General features: G+C 42.1%; 1 protein-coding gene across 6 annotated transcripts in view; it reads left to right on the top strand.

Annotated features, from left to right (window-relative positions):
- The window catches only part of PIP4K2A (phosphatidylinositol-5-phosphate 4-kinase type 2 alpha), a 179,438-nt gene that overhangs the window by 137,532 nt on the left and 22,570 nt on the right, over positions 1-19,336 (top strand). For all 6 annotated transcript variants that reach the window (XM_024253924.3, XM_024253926.3, XM_054522052.1 and 3 more), the window contains 2 exons: positions 3,499-3,645; positions 9,054-9,092. In XM_024253924.3, coding sequence (XP_024109692.1) covers positions 3,499-3,645; positions 9,054-9,092 — 186 coding nt within the window. The remainder of the gene's footprint in view (positions 1-3,498; positions 3,646-9,053; positions 9,093-19,336) is intronic.

The raw sequence follows: 19,336 nt of genomic DNA, 5'->3' as shown, positions 1-19,336 counted from the left end.
TAGCTGGGACTACAGGCTTGCACCACCACACCTGGCTAATTTTTGTATTTTTAGCAGAGATGAGGTTTCGCTGTGTTGGCCAGGCTGGTCTCAAACTCCTGATCGCAAGCTATCCGCCCACCTTGGCCTCCCAAGGTGCTGGGATTACAGGTGTGAGCCACCATACTCGGCCTCTGTGAATGAATATTGAGAGTGATGAGGGGGTTTTGAGGTTTGCTAAAAATGGAAAAGGTTCAAAAGATAGATAACACTTCCAAACTACTTTTTATGCGCCAGGCTTTGTTCTAAAAACTTTATAATTAACTCATTTAATCGTTAAGTACTATTATTACCTCCCAGTTTCCAAATGCAGACCGAGAGGTTGAATAACTGTCCCAATGTCACACGGGTAATGAACACGGAGCTGGACCGGGAGGGCTCCTAGCTGTGTAACGTGGCTGAGACTCGTGAGACCCTGGCTAAAACTGTAGCTGTAAATCTACAGTCTCCCTGGTTCAGGGCTGACCTCCAGCAGCTGGTGTGTGTAGAAATCCTTGGAGTTAACGCCCGCTGGTGTTACGAGTTTGTGCTCAGCACTCTCTGGGTCAACTGGGAGAATCCACCAGGATTCTCATTCAGGTCTCTTTGTGTCAACATCTGCCTATAACAGCGCATCGTGCTAGAGAACAGAGGTCCCTAGCCCAGGCATTCACAGACCCAGTTAAATGTTCCTCCACTGAAATGCAGCAGTGTTCCCTTTTCCCAGTGCTTCCCCCCAGAAATTCAGTTAATGGGTGTAATTTTCTCTACTGCAAAATTTTAACCCATTAATGCTTTCTAAACCTTTGATATCACCTGCAGCTTGGCAGTACTTGAATCTAATAGATAAACTTCGGTATGACTTATGGGTTTGTACATGTTTATATCCTCAGGAGTTTTAGGTATTCATCAAAGAGCCCCATAAGTGAGCCATACGTTTGAGAACAACTGCGCATAGACTTGCTGATAAAGTAGACAGACTTTTTTTTCTTTCTTTTCTTTTTTTTTTTTTTTTGAGATGGAGTCTTGCTCTGTCACCCAGGCTGGAGTACAGTGGCACGATCTTGGCTCACTGAAACCTCCGCCTCCCGGATTCAAGTAATTCTGCCTCAGCCTCCCGAGTAGCTGGGATTACGGGTGTGCACCACCACCCCCAGCTAATTGTTGTATTTTTAGTAGAGATGGGGTTTCACCATCTTGGCCAGGCTGATCTTGGACTCCTGACCTCGTGATCCACCTGCCTTGGCCTCCAAAAGTGATGGGATTACAGGCGTGAGCCACCGTGCCTGGCAAAGTAGACAGATTTGATCTGTCTCTTTTCAGTGTAGTAATTTAGCTAATGTTTAAGGTAGGGGAGGTATAGAATATAATCTGTATGGATGTTTTTTCCTAAGGGGGGGCAACTAGTCAATGATTTGCCGTATAATATTCAAAAGATTTCTTGACCATATTTGTAGCATGAATAATGGTACTTTTCTGCTATGAGACATAGCTCTCTGTGGCTCTGCACAGCAACTTGAATCAGAGAGGAATGGCAGGATTCTGTAAAGGTAGTCCGTGATGAGAGTTCAGTGAGGGGTTGAGCAGCAAAACCAAAACCGGTGTGTCCCCCGGGGCAGGGACTGTGTCTTGTGGGCCTCAAAAATAACTGCCTCAGAGCAGACCCTACCCAGTACATGTCTGTCTGTCAGTTGGGAGCACAAAACAGGTGTAACATTAAAATTTCTTAACAGAGTTTTGAATGAAAATAATCATTATCATCTTCAGTATAGTATAGTACACAGCATTGTGTGAAGTATTTTGACATACTCTTACCTGTAACCCTCAAAACAGCCTTCAAGGTAGGAATTAGGCTCTTTTTGTGGAAAATGAAGCTAAACTGTGGAGTGTGATTTGTTAACTTGCCCAAGATCTCACAGCTCGTAAATGGAGGCGCCAGGATGCACACACACACCTTTCTGGCTCGCAAACCCACGTTCTCTCTACTGCACGTGGAGACTAGACTTCCTAAGTCTCCATGTTTGAAGGCCCATCCAACCACCTTTCTACAGAGGCCAAGAACCCCTTTTCATTTCTCTAGATCAGATGTGAGAAATTTTCTTTTCACGCAGTGGCTATTTACTACCTGTTTTGCATTAGCAAAACTCAATCTATTATATTTTGAATGGAAATAGAAAATGTTTCACTCATCTAATTTCAAATGACAAGGTGAAACTCTACTCAGGAATTACATGAGATTAAAATAGATAGCTCAGTTATTGTCAATAAGAAAAAAGAAAGGGAAGAGGCATCTTTAAAACTTGCCAAAACTCTAGATGGCAAAAATCAGAATCAAGTACCAATGCTGTTTATCTTTAATGATCAAAACCAAAGACTTTTTCATTCTTAAGGTGGTTAAATATTATCAGAATTGATTATTAACAGTATTTACAACTAAGAAGTTTGAAAGGACATTTTAATTACTTTTGTATTTTTTATAAAATGCTCATTGTAAAAAAAAAAAAATGAAAAATTCAAGCGGTATAGAAAAGGATCAGAATTCCCTCCAGTTGCATCATTAGCGTCTCTGAATATGCCCAACACGTATGGTGTTTACAATAATGGAATCTCACCATTTATGCTGTTTATTATCCTGGAGATTTCACACGTGTCAATGGACATAGAGCTTTTTTGAAATATTCCTTCCCCATGATTTTAAAGGAAGGAAAACCTAAGCTTCCTTTGGGAAGTGCAGAGGGACCCCTGTTTTATGAAAATCTGCTCTCGGGGAGAAGTGGCTCCATCTTGTGGCCCTCTGGAATGTGGTCATGAAAAACAGCCAAGGTCGTGTTGTGTTTTTGCAACTCTCCTCGGAAGTGGTGTCAACCCTGGGCTTGTCCAGTTGACTTGGTGGAAACCAGCAGGGACCAGGCAGTCCCCATCTGCCGGCAGAGCAGGAGCGAGGGTGCTATGGTCACAGGGGTTGCCCCCTTCTCCCCTGCTCTCATGGGAAGCTTAGCTCAGCACTCCCAGCTTCTAACACTGGGCTCTCCACAATTTCCTTTTTAATCCCGACTTCAACACTGTTAGAGAAGCTGTTTTAGCAGCCAGGTCGCTCTGCCTTAGCCCTGTAGTCAGGGCTTTGGGGGTAGAAGACAGAGGTGCTAGGTGTAGTGTAATATCCCTTAAAAGGAATTTGAGAAAGACAGTCACATGTTCTCTTGCCTTACACGATCATATCCAAGGTTTGACCATACAAATTCCATTTGGAATGTTGGAAAAAAATCTGTTTGGAGATAAAATTGAATTTTCTTTTCTGTGTAGAGATGGTGAACACAGATGTGATTGGTAAGCAGTACGAATGTGGTCATTTTCTGTAAATAAGACCCTAATGGCTGGAGGTTTTCACTTTGTATAAACACCATAGGCGTATGTATTTTACATCTGAGGAAGCAATCTTTTGATTGGATGTTTTTTCCTTTTTCTTTCTCTCCTGTGCAGTACATAGTGGAATGTCATGGGATCACCCTTCTTCCCCAGTTCTTGGGCATGTACCGGCTTAATGTTGATGGAGTTGAAATATATGTGATAGTTACAAGAAATGTATTCAGCCACCGTTTGTCTGTATATAGGAAATACGACTTAAAGGTGAGATTGATTTTATGAATTTTTGTAAAGTAACTCAAGCTTACTCTTCTACATTGTAAATATTGTCATTGATCATCCGAAATGCTTAGGAGCCACGCAGCACTTAAAGCTACCAGACAAGTAGCAGTGTATTCCTTCTTCCTATGAGGCAGTAAGTGCTTGCTAGCCTCACCAAAAAACACTGGCACATGTTAGAGATATCAGATCTACTTAAATTCAACCAACTGCATACCAGGCACTATTCTAGATGCTGGAAATGATGGAATGAACAAACCAAACCTGCACTCGGGGAGCTGACGTTCTGGTGGGTAAAGACAGGTAGTAAGTAAAAGTAATAAGTTAGTCATAGAGCATACCCAGAAGTGGTAAGTGCTATAGACAGAATTAAAGAGGGGGAGGGTGTTAAATAGTCCTGTCAGGGAAGGTTCCCCTGAGAAAGATGACGTTGGAGCAGACTTGAAGGAGTTGAGGAAATGAGTTGAGGAAGAATATTGCTGGCAGAGGGAACTGTAAGTACAGAGACCATTTCAAAGGCTTGGAGAGAAAGGGGGGCCCCTGGAAATTCTGAGAGTGGAGTGACATAATCTGGCTTCTGGTATCATCAACTCAGGGGAGAATGTTTAAGTTAGGGGTTGGAAAACTATGACTTGCCTGAATGCCAAATCCTACTTGAGGGACTTTTTTTTTCTTTTTTTTTTTTTTTGTTGAGACAGAGTCTTCTGTTGCCCAGTTTGGAGTGCGGTGGCGCAATCTTGGCTCATGGCAACCTCTGCCCCACTGGCTCAAGCGGTCCTCCCACCTCAGCCTCCCAAGTAGCTGGGACCACAGGCATGCACCACCATGCTCAGCTAATTTTTTGTATTTTTTGGTGGAGACAGGATTTCACCATGTTGCCCAGGCTGGTCTTGAACTCCTGAGCTCAAGCAATCCACCCACCTTGGCCTTCCAAAGTGCTGAGATTATGGGCATGAGCCACCGCACCTGGCTGGGCCAATTTTATAAATACATTTTTATTGGAATACCATGATGCCCATTGTTTCTGTATTATCTGTTGCTGCTTTTGCACTGTAATGGCAGAGTTTGGTAGTTACCGCAGAGACCATTTGGGACCACAAAGCCTAAAACATTTACCCTCTGACTGTTTGCAGAAAAGTTTGCCAGACTCGTCTCTGACATTTGGTTCTCAAGTTTTTTGGTCTCAACCCTTTCACACACCCTCAAAAGCTTTTGCAGATGTGAGTTGTGTCTGTGGATATTTACAGTATTAAAAATTAATATAAGAAATATTAGAATATGTAGTTTCTTTAAAAATGAGAAAACCGTTACATGTTAACATTTTTATGAAAAATAACTATTTTCCAAAAGCAAAAACATTAATGAGACAAGTAGCATTGTTTTACATTTTTGCAAATCTCCATAATGTCTTGACTTAATATGAGATAGTTGGAATGTCATATCTGATTCCACTGTCAGTCTGTGTGGTGTTATGCTGCCGAAGTATGTGAAGAAAATCTGAACTCACACAATAATGAAGTTTGGAAAGTTGTTAAAGCGTGTTTTAACGACTTTTTTGGATAATTGTAGATACTCTTCTTTGATACTACACCAAAGCTTGACAAGAGGTAATTTCTCAAAGCTTAGTTACATTATGAAATCTGAAATCATATCAATGAACTTTTTGTACTCTTCATCGAAATCCATTGATCCGTTTGCATGCGTTGTTCTGAATGTGTGACTTTGTCAAGGCATGCACTTGCCATTTGGAACATATTGGTTCAGTGAGTTATTTGACTCTTCCAAATATTGACACATTTCATTATACGGTATCAAAAAGTCATAAGCGTGTCACCACCAATGTCATCAGAAAAGTCTTTTACATTTTGGGAAGCGGTCAGGCCCAGAGTGGTGGATATAAGTTTTTTAAAAATCAATTTTTTACTTGGAATTTCAAATTTTATCACTGGCCACAAGCCCTGTCAGTTGTTTTCTGTGAAATGACCACATGTAGCAAGCACCCCAGCATACAGGCGAGCCTAGCAGCTTCATTCATTTTGTAGCAAACATCAGTCACATGCCCAGATCTGAATAAACATAGACTGTCAGTTGTTCTTTCAAGTAAAAGTGTTATTTCATGAAAAAGGTGGCCAGTTCAGCTCATAACTCAAACCATCACGAAAACAGTTCTTAAGAAACCATTCCTTCTTTATAAACAGAACTGCTTTATGTATATTTCCTGCACAGAATATTGAAAAGACGTGTACTCCTGGGTCTAGATTTGATACATTTAATGTTATGCTTTCATGTGTTTACTAGATGCCTACTTATAGGACACACCATCTTAGCCAGAGGTTCAGCAACTCGTACACAGCTCACAAGTCATAAAAACCAGGATGTGTGGCTTCAGAGGTTTCTGAAATGACGCTGGTTTCTTAGATGGTGCTGGTTTTTTTCATTGTTTTTTTTTTTTTTTTAAATCACAAACACTACTAATACCCATTGGTGCCACTGTTTGACTTATGCTAAACTGCTAGCAGTTCTTCCCACCATTGTTTTTGCGGTATTTATACAAATATCAAGATGGTGAAAAAGGCAAATAATGTCTCAGTACTATTATAAAAATAGTTTTGGCTTTGTATAGTTTTGGTCTCGGGACCCCAGGGTTCTGAATCATGCTTTGAGAAATGCTAGTCTAAGTGAAGGAAATGGTCTAGGCTTGTCTCCTAACCTCTGAGGTCCCCACACACTGGATCCACTTCCCAAATACACCCTTGTCCTGTCCTGTCTTAAAGTCTTAGCCCAAGCAAGCCATTTTGTGCCCCTGGAATTGCCCCTGGGGAAATCCCAGCCATCCTTCAGGGCCCTTGCCAGCACCAGCTCTTTCGTGAAGCCTTGGCGGTACTGCTCAGAGCACACAGGACTCTGTCTGACTTTCCCAGGGAAGAAAGCCAGAGTGACCTCTAAAGTCACATGTTGTTCTTTTATGACTTGTTAACCTTGTGTAAGTTGCTGAACCTCTGTGACCCTCCATTTCTTCATCTGTTAAAACAGGGATAATTTTACCTACATTTGCAGGGATGTTTTGAGGATTGAATAAGATACATATGTATTGTGTCCAGCGTGAGGCATGGCATATGAGAGTTAATGAATCTTGGTTGCCTCATTCATTCTCCTGATGTGTAAGTGCCTCAAGGGCAAGTATTTTGTTCTACTTCACTTTTTTTTTTTAATCCCCCTGCAATGCCTAAGATAGCTCCTCGGACAAGTAGGCATCTGGTAAACATATCTTGGAGTAAATTATACTTAGAGATGGGATATTCTAGTTTTAATTTGCCTTGCTTTTCACAATTTCATCTCCCTTTCTGGCTTGTGGCATAGATAAACTCTGTTCTTGCCAGTGCTCTCAGTTGTGATGGAACCTGTACATCTGACATCATTTCATGGCTTAAACTCTTGGCCTTCCTTTTCTATTTTTTTTAATAATTTTTTATTGTGAATTAATTTAAACTTGGATGAGTTTTGTGTTTTGTTGTTCCCAAGCTAATGATCAGCATTTGCATACAGATGAAGCTTCCCTGAGAATCAGAAGCAGGGTGGATTATATTGTAGGAGGGGAAACACACACACACACACACAGACACACACGGACACACACCCCCCAAGTACTTGGTTAAGAATTCAAAGTAGAATAGTTTATTCCTGTTCCCAGCAGCATAGGCAGTGCTCAAGTATTACAAATGTCCCAATTTTTAAAAGTATTTGGGAACATTCTTTGTTAAAAATCAGTGTGTAAAGGAAGGTACTTGTGGTCCATATTCAGGAATCCCTAAAGGAAGGAAAGTAGACCATGGCAAGTAACAGTTGCCGGGCATGGCTGTGCAGAGGGGCTCGGGCTGTGGTCTTAGAACGGGTTCTCAGGTTTGCCTTCATGAATGGTTCACATTATCTATCTCCATCTGATGGGTCAGCTTTGGGCTGCTCTGACTCGCCCCAAGAAACATTGAACATTTTCCCTGGGCCAGCAGCAGCGTCCCTCGGATCTTCCAGTCCTGGGGGCACTGAGCACCAGGGGGATGGAAGATCGGCCCTGGGAGACCCCCCAAGCCTGGTCTTGGCTCCCTTCCCCAGTGTGAGGAGTCTCTTCCGTTCAAGTTTCCGCATCTGTGAATTGCAGGAAGCCCACATCCTAGTCAATGCCTGAGCTGCTCGATGAAAGCCAGTAATCAAAAATTTTGATTTCTTTGCAGATGGCCAATCTAAGAGCCACTTTCACTTTTCCCAAGTCAACTGTAAGTTCATTTAATGAATGGCTGACTCAAGTAACCCAGGGCAATAGATGTCTTTTCATCAGGTGGTCAAGAAGCAAGTGGCTTGGCTGACCTCACGATAGTTAGGGGTGTCCAGTGCAGGAGGGGAAGGGAGCCCAGGAAATTGGCCTGTGATTCTTCTCCAGCCATTTATGCAGTAAACACAGGACATCTGCTGTGTATGAGACACCGTGATTGTCATCCATACTTAGGAATTCACCAGACCATTTGTTTCCCAGCTTTTCTTTTGAATTAAAATCTTCCACAAGCCACGGGAAGTTTCTCTGCTTGGACTCTACCCCTAAAGCCTCCCCGTCGGCCTCCGAGGTAGACTCAGGTCATCCTAGACAACCCAGAGCTCTAAGGCAGAGTTTTGAACACCACTGCAATAAGAGCACAAACTGCTGAGATCAAGAGCCATGTTTTCCTCCACTTTGTACCTCTGCACTCAGCATAGGGCCTGACACAAAAGAGGTACAAATAACTGTGTGTCTTTGAAGGAATCTCCAGAGTAAATGGGGTCAGAGAGTGGCTGTGGGGGACTGATGTATAGCACGCAAGGAAAGAGTGTTCATCAGTAACTCTAAGACGGGAGAAAACAATGAGTGTTGCAGAAAAAAGTCAGCAGGCGAGGATGTGCCCACAGGAAGACGTAATGTGGGGAAAGAGGCACTTAACACTCCTGTGGTCCCACTGCAGCCAGCTAGTGGGACTCTTTAAGACAACAAGACTGACTATTTCTGGCAGTTGTTACAAGGAGCAAAGTGTGGGGCTGATGCAGTGTTGAGTAAGTTATTGCTCAAGTAAGTGGTGGTCAGGTTTTCTAACTTCCAGCAGGTGGATAAGAACCGCAGAAACACAGGTGAGCATGACAGAGTCAGGGCTGGAGAAGCGGCCAGTGGCCAGGAATACCTGCAGAGAGGGGACACGGGCCGGACAGAGAGCCATGGTCAGGGAGGGATAAGAAGCCCATTCCTCACAGGCTGCGAAGCAGAGCGGGTGCTGAGCTGGCTCTCTGCTCCGCCCAGAGCCATTTTCATATTTTCCGTGTGTGAAACTCAATGCCTCCCATGTGCGTGTTTTTATTATTGCTTTGTGTTTCAGGGCTCTACCGTGGCTAGAGAAGCTAGTGACAAAGAAAAGGTAAGTACCTTGCTGTATGTCTCCCCATGTCCTGGGGGCATGATCACGCACTCCCCATCACCTTTACTCTTTCTTTCTAGTCTCCCACCGCGGCTATTGCGATTCTTCCTGTTCCCTGTTCTGCTGCCACCAGCGAGAAACACTTTATTGACCCGATGAGAGTTCTACTTCATTTCTCTTCATCAAATTGTTGAATAGTGAAATAGTTATTTGTTGCAAGCATGGTTGGAAGGAACATTCCACATGCAACTTGCTCTTGAAAAACACAGCCACCTGTGCAGTAAACTTGTAATCGAAAATGGCACTGACAGCTGAGAGTGCGTTCCTGCAGGTCAGGGAACCAGGACCTAACACTGCTTCACCAATATCAAACCGAATGTGACCCTGAATACATTTCTCTGCATCGCTGAGTCTGCTTTCTCACCTGTAAAATGTTGGCTTGGATGAGCCTCAAACTCCTTTCCGACTATTAAGACATGATTCAAGTATTTTTTGCCTAAGAAATTAAGGATAAGAAGACTGCATCTCTTTTTCTCTTTTCCTGGCTTACTGGACCTTAGGTAGTATTTGAGCCACATGTAGTTTACTATGCAAGATTATAGATAGAGACAACTTGAAGGATTGGTTTGAATAGGAATTTAGGAAGTAGCTTCCTGGATGTAAACCTAAACTAACTCAAGTCAACACATGCTTATGTAAAGGGTACATCTATACTCTTAGTTATGCCATCTTGTCACCTTGGGAAGTGCCTTTTTCTGAACTATTCCATTTGAAAACAGAGCTGAAAGTTGTTCTTTTAGAATGATAGCAGTTTTGAGTTGAATTTTATAGATTTGCAAATCTACTTTTGTTTATTCATTTAGAGGTGTTTGTGAATATTTTTGTGGCTACTATCCTAGCTTCAGGGGCTAAAATAACAAGACACACAGAAAGATCTAGCAGGGGATGCAGACCTCAAATAGAAAATTATGTTATCATGGGGTGAACACTCGGACAGGACACTCAGGGAGCTCTAGAGCACATAGCAAGGGCGCCTGGCTCAGGCTGGGCAGGGTCAAGGAAGGGCTTCCTGGAGGAGGTGATGTCCAGAAACCTGAAGGATCAATAGGAGTCAGAGGAAGATCAGCAGGTGCAAGGGCATGAGACTCAGAGTGGGGAGGATTTGGTGCATTTGCTGCAGGGAGAGAGGAGGCCATGGAGGGAAGGAAGCCAGACCATGTCGGAGAGGCTGATGAAGTAGCCCGGAGAAGATGCTGGCCTGAGCTGGGATGTGGTAGAAGTGGATGAATTACAGAGAGATTTGGGAAGACAAATCTACAGAACTGAGGGATTGAGTGCCACAGGTGCCAGGGAGTGTGCGTAGAGGGAAGGGGGTTAAGGATGACCCCCAAGTTTCTGGTTTAGGCAGTTGGGTAGGTAGGTGTTCATTCCACTCCCTGAAATAGCAAAGAAGAGCAGGAGGAGGGGTTTGAAATGTCAGTTATCGGGGAACCTGCCCCGGTATTCACGTAGGTTCTTTTCTGTTTTTCCTAAGCGTCGACTGGCTTGAGAAATAAAGGGACAGAGTACAAAAGAGAGAAATTTTAAAGCTGGGCGTCCGGGGAAGACATCACACGTTGGTAGGATCCGTGATGCCCCGCAAGCCACAAAAACCAGCAAGTTTTTATTAGGGATTTTCAAAAGGGGAGGGAGTGTGCGAATAGGTGTGGGTGACAGACATCAACTACTTAACAGGGTAATAGAATATCACAAGGCAAGTGGAGGCAGGTCGAGACCACAGGACCACAGGACCGAGGCGAAATTAAAATTGCTAATGAAGTTTCGGGCACCATTGTCATTGATAACATGTTATCAGGAGACAGGGTTTTGAGATCAACTGGTCTGACCAAAATTTATTAGGTGGGAATTTCCTCTTCATAATAAGTCTGAGAGTGCTATGGGAGACTGGAGTCTATTTCATCTCTGCAGTTTCAACCATAAGAGACAGGCGCACCTGGGGGGGCTGTTTATAAGCCTATATCTCCAGGTGTGTATTCTCTTTCTCAGGGATGTTCCATGCTGAGAAAAAGAATTCAGCGATATTTCTCTCATTTGCTTTTAAAAGAAGAGAAATATGGCTCTGTTCTGCCCGGCTCACCGGTGGTCAGAGTTTAAGGTTATCTCTCTTATTCCCCGAACAATTGCTGTTATCCCGTTCTTTTTTCAAGGTGCCCACATTTCATATTGCTCAAACACACATGCTGTACAATTTGTGCAGTTAATGCAGTTATTACAGGGTCCTTAGGTGATATACATCCTCCTCAGCTGACACGATTAAGAGATTAAAGTAAAGACAGGCATAGGAAATCACAAGGGTATTGATTGGGGAAGTGATAAGTGTCCATGAAATCTTTACAATTTATGTTCAGAGATTGCAGTAAAGACAGGCGTAAGAAATTACAAAAGTATTAATTTAGGGAACTAATAAATGTCCATAAAATCTTCACAATCCATCTTCTTCTGTCATGGCTTCAGCCGGTCCCTCCGTTTGGGGTCCCTGACTTCCCGCAACAGTCAGTGCAGCATCAGAACAGAGATATCCAGTAGGCATGAGAGGCTGCACAGTGGCTCTCTGCTGAAAAAAAGAGTGTGGGAATCCTCCCTGGAAGGACAGTCGGCGGAGACAGGAAAGTAGGTGAGGTCACCCAGGAGGAGTGTGTGGAGAAGAGAAGCATGTCTAGAACAAGCCCAGCAGAACATCACCTTTTACAGGAGCCAGGAGACACTGGGTCACTCACTCAGATATTGATTGAGTGTCTGTGACGAGTACACACTCTGCCAAGCGTTTTAAGAACTGCTTCGTGGAACTAGGCTGATGCAGTCCCCATCCTCATGAAACTTTCACTCTAGTAATTTTCCAGGAACCAGAGGAAATGAACTTCCCAGCGTCAGATGCTTTCACGAGGCCAGGTAGGGTAAGAATGGAGAGTTGTCCAGAGATGTATCCACAGGGAAATCACTGGGGACCTGGTCGGTGAGGGCGAGTGGGGACCAAAGCCAGATTGCAGCAGGTAAGGAGGAGAGAAGAAAATGGTGGAGGCTTCTTTGGCCATTTGCCCTTTTACTGTACATCAGTGAATGTACATTTTGAGAATTCAACCTTCGTGTAAACCCCCTCTAAGGCACTGGCCTTGGCCAGAAGAGGCAGAAACAGTGACTGTCGACTTCCATGCTGTCATGAGTGAATGTTTCTTCCAGGTACTGAAGACTCAGCAGGTATTTCAGTTTTAGCCCATGAAAAGCTCAGAGGCTAAATTTTGTTGAGATTTTCTCCTCAGAGGAAATACCAGAGTGTGTACAGAGTCACACATCCTCTTCAGCATCGTACGACAGGCCAGCCCCTGAGTCACATGATGCCCCATGTTGGTGGGTCTGTTTTTACTTTCTTCCAAAGTTCCTTGGGACTACCACTAGCAGGAATTTTTTCCTTCATTCATTTTGATTTCTTCAGTTTCAGTCAACAAGGGCTTGGTCCTGCTCTGACAGTAAACACTGCCAACAAGGACAGTTACAGCTAATGGCGTGGTTGCTGCTGAAGGCTAAATCATAAAACAAGGGCACACAGAGAGGAAAGCCACATGTATTTGACTTCCTATATCTGTAATGGTTCCTGCGAAGCAGGACATTCACTTACCTATCTTCCTTTCCACTGTTTCACCTATAGGACTTAATACACTTTCCAGAAACCCAGGGCATGAAACACAGTTCACTGCCCTCCTCACCAAAAAATGTTTAGCCCCTTTATTGGTATAGCTTTCTATGAAAAGGGAATAATAGAATTTGTTTGACCGAGAACTCATCTTTCTAGGACTCTACTAGGATGCTTTTATCCTGTATCTAATATGAACATGTAGCCATCATTCCTTAAAACATCTCCTTAGGAGGTAGGCTTAGAGGAAGTCACAACTGGCACTGGTTGAGTACAAACTATATGCCAGACCATTTTAAATTGTACATGAATTATGTCGTGTAATCCTTAACAGTCACCAGATGAGACTGGTGCTGTCATTACTTCCTTTGAGTGGATGAAGTTGCTTTACTGACAGGTTTAGTAACTTCATCCAGGGTCCTACAGTTAGGAAGTGACAGCGCCAGGGTTTGAGCCTGGGATCACCAGCCCCAGAGCGCACATTTCTAACCACTATGCCACACTGCCTTGTAAATATTTGTGAGTTCATGTCTCTCCTTTCCTTTAAGGGCATATTATCAAAAAGTCATGTTAATCCCATTGTGAAAATGAGGAAAAAGTTACTACATTGACAAAAACATTGTTTCAGAGTTAAATATGGTGCTGAAACAGTTGATCTTTAAACTTGATTTTTTTTTCTAAAGTAGTGAAATAAATTATTTGTTTCCATACTATGTTAGCAAAACAATTTGTATTTCCTCTGTTTGAAGAGCTTGAGCATTTTTGCTCATAGTTTCAGATGTACATATTTGTAAAAGTTGTACATTTAATGCAGTCTTTATCACTGTGTCTTACACTGTGCAAACATTAGAATTGTCTGCACAGTTGCCCTGAGGAAGAATTCAGTGCCCTAGCCTTCTTTTTGTGGTTGAGGTTTCTAATAACTCTTATTCCAGAAGACAGAGGCTGCAGAAAGCTACCCCACCCAACCTTCTGTATTAGAAATGCTCACTTGGGAAGGGGAAGAGGAAATAGCTTGAAGATGTGGAATGTCAAAGTAATAGAAATTGGTAAATGATGGAGTGCGTGCCTGCCTTGACAGTAGGGTAGAGATCAAAATGTACCTTCATTCATGCACAGTAAAAGGGCAAATGGCCAAAGAAATATCCACTATTTCCTCTTCTCCTCCTCACTTCGTCACCTGCTGCAATCTGGCTCCCACCCACCCTCACCGACCACATCCCCAGCGATTTCCCTGGGGATACATCCCCCAGACTAGAGAGAGAGGAGGCATTTGAAATGTCAGGGTGGCGTCAGAACAGATATCCAGTAGGCACGAGAGGCTGCACAGGGGGTCTTAGCTGAAAACAAAGGGCTTGGGAATCCTCCCTGGAAGGACGGTCAGCAGAGACAGGGAAGTGGGTGAGGTCACCCAGGAGGAGCGTGTGGAGAAGAGAAGCACGTCTAGAACGAACCCAGGGGAAAGTCATCATTCATGGCTCGGTAGAGATCATGCCATGCCTTCTCTCTCTGATACGGCAGTGTTTTGTAGAATCTAGAAACGTTTATTAAACTGTAATAGATGAAATGAAATGTATTAATAGAGCCAAACTCTTTTTTTTTTTTTTTTTTTGAGAGGGAGTCTCGCTCTGTCAACCCAGGCTGGAGTGCAGTCGCGCAATCTCAGCTCACTGCAATCTCCGCCTCCCAGGTTCACGCCATTCTCCTGCCTCAGCCTCCCTAGTAGCTGGGACTACAAGCACCCGTCACTACGCCTGGCTAATTTTTTTGTATTTTTAGTAGAGACAGGGTTTCACCGTGTTAGCCAGGATGGCCTGGATCCCCTGACCTCGTGATCCACCCGCCTCGGCCTCCCAAAGTGCTGGGATTACAGGCATTAGCCACCGCGGCCGGTCAAGCCAAACTCTTAAAAACATTGTTTGTTTGTTTGTTTTTAACTTTTAAAAAAAGTCTTTGCTTTCCCTTTTCTGCCAACCTTTGGATTTTCTTTCCATAATCAGTTAGGATTTTTGACTCTTCCAAAAAGCATACCATTGGTTGTGTTCACAAATCATAAATACTCCTTTTTATGATCAGACATCGGGGGAAAAAATGCTATCAAAACAGTCTACTAAATGCTATCAAAACAATCTACTGGTACCTCTGGTTTGAAATATTTGGGGAAGGCTAAAAACACTACATTTTAGCCTTTTATAAATGAAATGATTTGCAAGAATATTATATTCATTGCTATTATATATAACCATATTCCTTTCCAAATGATGGTTATGGTACAAAGAACAATATTTCTAGAGGGCTGGGCATGGTGTCATGCCTGTAATCCCAGCACTTTGGGAGGCTGAGGCTAGAGGATAGCCTGAGCTCGGGAGTTCAAGACTACCCTGGGAAATATAGCGAGACCCCCAACTCTACAAACAATTCAAAAAATTAGCTGGGCACGGTGGTGCACACTTGTGGCCCCAGCTACGTGGGAAGATTGCTTGAACTCACGATGTCGATGCTGCAGTGAGCCGTGATCACACCACTGCATTCCAGCCTCAGTGACAGAACAAGACCCTGTCTCAGAAAAAAAAAAAAAAAAAAAAAAAAAAAAATCCACACAGAGAATCTCTGGTGACGTAGTTTAATTAGTAATCTCAATTCTTATTCTTCCCAGGTTTTCTTTCATATGAGTCATTATAACTGTTTTAATTTTCCATACTTTTAACTTGTTGATGACAAGTTTTGAAACTGTCATTTCAAATATTTAGCGTTATAGGTGCAGACAAGTCCCATTTCTTAGATTGTAGCTTGACATGTAATTAGTGTGATTTGCATTAGCATAATCATGAAGATGGAACTGAAGGAAATAAGTTATATTCTAACAATGGAATCACTTTCATGGCAACAAGTCTCAGAACATGCACGTACAGACGTCTTGAGTTTTTTTTTAAGAGCAGAACAGGGCTTTAAACAAAAAATAACCATTGTCAAATTCTGACAGCTGCTATGACTTGTTTTATTCTTTAATTCTTTCCTTTTTAATGGAAGGGCATCTCCCATTCATGGCTCCAGCAGTTTCGCCTCCTCTAAATGAGACAGAGAAATGCGAACCTCCCTGGTGGTCGATCTTTTCACAGCTGCGCTGCAATTCCAGTGTGACATCAAATTAGTAATTATAGCTGAGCGGGCTGCTTTTTACAAATGACAGTCTTAGCATGCTGCCTGCTAGCGAGCGACTCAGCAGGGGACCTGGGGAAGTAAAAGAAAACATAACTGGACTCACTTGATTTCTGGGGGATTTGACCTGACTCTTTAAAAATCCCATGTTCTTAGAGAGTCCTGGGGATTTACACAAATATGCATTTTGTTCATCATCCTGCACAGTTCTCAAAACTCATGTCTGATTTTATTAGGTAAAGTAAAGTATGTGTAATGGAGCCATAGGTCACAATAAGAAGATTCCTTTTAACATACAGCCTTCTTCCTGAAACCCATTTGAAAGAAAACAGCTGCCCTGCAATTGGCATTTGTGTAACTATATTGGCAATAATCATTGTTGACACTTTGATAATGGGCTACAAAAAGCCGCCTTGTCGATTCTCAGGCACTGTGAATTGCACCAGCAATTAAGTGACTGTCACCGTCTCCGACATTTTACCTATTACCAACTGAGGGTTCCAGAGGATTAATCATTAATACCCTTACGTCTAAAAATGCTTTTCGAAACCAGTTTTCAGCATTTCTTTTGTGGTCTTTAAATTGTAACAAATTATAATTAATTACTACCCCTATCTGGTCATCTGGGCTGCCGTTGAAGCAAGGTGGCCAGGGCGGCGGGCTCCCCAAACGTGACACAAAAGCACAGCAGTGTATCCTTCTGGAAATCTTTATTTGCCGCTCAGCTAAGAAGTGCCTCCTTTTCCACTGTGGGCGGATTATTGGTTAAAGGGGGGTTGTCAAGCTTTTTAGGCCCTCAATTCAGCTAATGCTTTAACCGCCTTCTGTAAAATTCCTTTTCTTCCGAGATAGAAGGGAATCATTCCCCTTTGCCAGCCAGTGTTAGTTAGGGACACCAATCCTACTACCCAAAGTGCAGGGGAAAGTTTCCCACTAGGGCAGAAGCAGGGCTTCTTTCTCAGACCTTAAAGGCGGCACCAGTAACATCCACCTTCTGGACCAGAGACATTTTATAAAAGGGAGATTTGGGTGAAGGACTCCAAACAGAGGGTTAGGGGATCTGAGTCCCAGCCCTGGGGGCACAGGGCTGCATTAATGGGGTTTGAGTATAGGTCATCTGACTTTGTCCTTGTTTGTAAAATTAAAGGATTTGCTTGCGTCATTGCTCCTCATGCTGTAGTGTTGGTGAGAGTCTCTTGTTTCAAATGAAGCTTTCCTGGACCTTCCTCCAGAGATGTGGTTCAGCAGTCAGCCCCACTTGGAGAAGTCCTGGCCTGACCATCACTAAAATCTTCTCTATTCCAGATATAGATTAAGGTGATTGCTATGATTGATGGGGAAAAAAATGTTCTGTTCAGCAGATATAGATAAGAACCCCATAAACCATGAGGGGTATTCTGGAAATGAAGTTTTAAAGCTTCATTTAGGATTTCTCCTAACTGGTAAGCATGGCAACATGACAAAAAGAGAGGATCACTTGCAGTGACTCTTGTGAGCACTTTCCAGATTTTCACTCAGATGACAGCATTAAAATCCTCAAGGCTTTATGACTTATGGCTTATGGTGGTGCATCAGCTCTCATTTGCCTCAGATTAATTTTTATTTCACTGGAATGAAATCAACTCAGAGTATCCCAAGCACACATGGAGCAGTGCTGTTAGGTATGGGAATGTTTTCACCCTAACAACTCTTAGTTCTAGAAAAAGTTGGGGTGGAGAGAAGACTCCAAAATTCAGTATGTGGTCTGAATTTAAACCAAGCTGCTACAGATATATAATTCTTAATTAAATAATGATCTTTAACATGTTAGTATTAAACCAGAGATCTAGAGGAGTTAGCAAACTCCTTGAGTGTTCAGCCTTTGACATTTCTTAGATTATCACCATAGATATCTGTGCACCAGAATCTTCTGTTCCAACTGGAACGAACCCATCTTGTAGGTCTTATTTTGTAGGTCTTGTATGCAGTTCAGCTGTCATATCCCAGTTTGTGGAGGAAGACCAAACCGTCACCTTTGACATCACCACGTAGAGTTGTGGTCATAAAATATGACAGTATTAAAAAAGGAATAAATTTCACTTTTTACATATTAGCTTGAGGGAAAATTGCCAACAGCTAGGTCTTGCCAGCTCTAACAGTTATAACTTAGGCTTCTCCAATTTTGCGCGGCTTACTTACAGCACTGTTTTACAAGTATGTTGAGGTATATTCTCTTTCCACATTCATACATAAACAGATTCAACATAAAAATTATCAGATGTTCACATCTGGATGCTATTCACAGATGTGCACATTCTCACTGTTTTCACTGTGAAAATTAGAAGTTATTAATGACCTCTTAGATCATTTCTCAAACGATTAACTTGTATAGACATTCTGCTTATGTAGTTAAAGGAGGTTGGCATATGTACTATTTGTGCAAAACCACCCTTTTTCTTTGCTACTTCTGTATGAACTTTATCGGTATCCACTAATTTGCCTTTTGATATATCAAATTTGTGGCTTAGATATTCCGAGAAGCAGAACTGATTTTATTATAAATCTCTAGCATCTCTTATTACCCCAGAATTGATACCAAATATGTTATTCCATCAAATTATTTTTATCCTAGCTCCAACATAAGGATTACCTAAAATTCCTTCCCTTATAGAAATACTTGTAAATTATGTTTTCAGTTCCATAGATGCTGATTTTTATGAAGATTTTTGCAAGCACAGCAAAAGGGGTTTTATTCTTTTTTTGCAAGTTTATTTTCATTTGGGTGAGCTTGGAATTACAAGTAAATCAGGAACACAAGCAGTTCTAACATAAAACAATAATTACTACATATTTTTTATGTGGAGCATTCAGCTCTGAGTGTCAGAGTAACAGCATATCAAAAGGACACCCGGCAGCAGTCTTTGACATTGAGGCTTACAGTTAGACTTAAAAAATAATAAATAGGTTGCCAAATGAGCATATCAAACAAAAAATTCATTTCATTCTGAAATGCAAGTCCTTTAATCACAGAGTGCTATGATATGTATTATCCTTTGCATTAAAACCTAGTGCCAAAATCCTGTTTGCATTAGACACTCAAGTGTGACTGGGTGCATTTCTTCTTCCCAGTAAGGTTTCCATCCAGACTAAAGTAAAAACTTGGCTCTATATTATAAAGATTTTGGCTCTGTGCATTTTAGGTTCATATATTTTCTATTTCCAGTTATTAATGGCCATTTACCCATTCAGTTGGCTCTTGTTGTATAATTAAAGTTTAGAATGATCATTAAAAATCCAGTGATATTTTAGTTTGAATTCTGTTTAATGTTTCAAACTATAGTTTGAAATTTGTGATTTTTAAAAATTTTGTGTCATCTCAAAGATAGTTTTTTAAAATCTCACTAAAATAAAATGTTCG

This window comes from Pongo abelii, chromosome 8 (genome assembly GCF_028885655.2).
Source record: "Pongo abelii isolate AG06213 chromosome 8, NHGRI_mPonAbe1-v2.0_pri, whole genome shotgun sequence".
Lineage (NCBI taxonomy): Eukaryota > Metazoa > Chordata > Mammalia > Primates > Hominidae > Pongo > Pongo abelii.
Note: the sequence above shows the minus strand (reverse complement) of the source record. Positions and strands in the feature narration are given on the sequence as shown.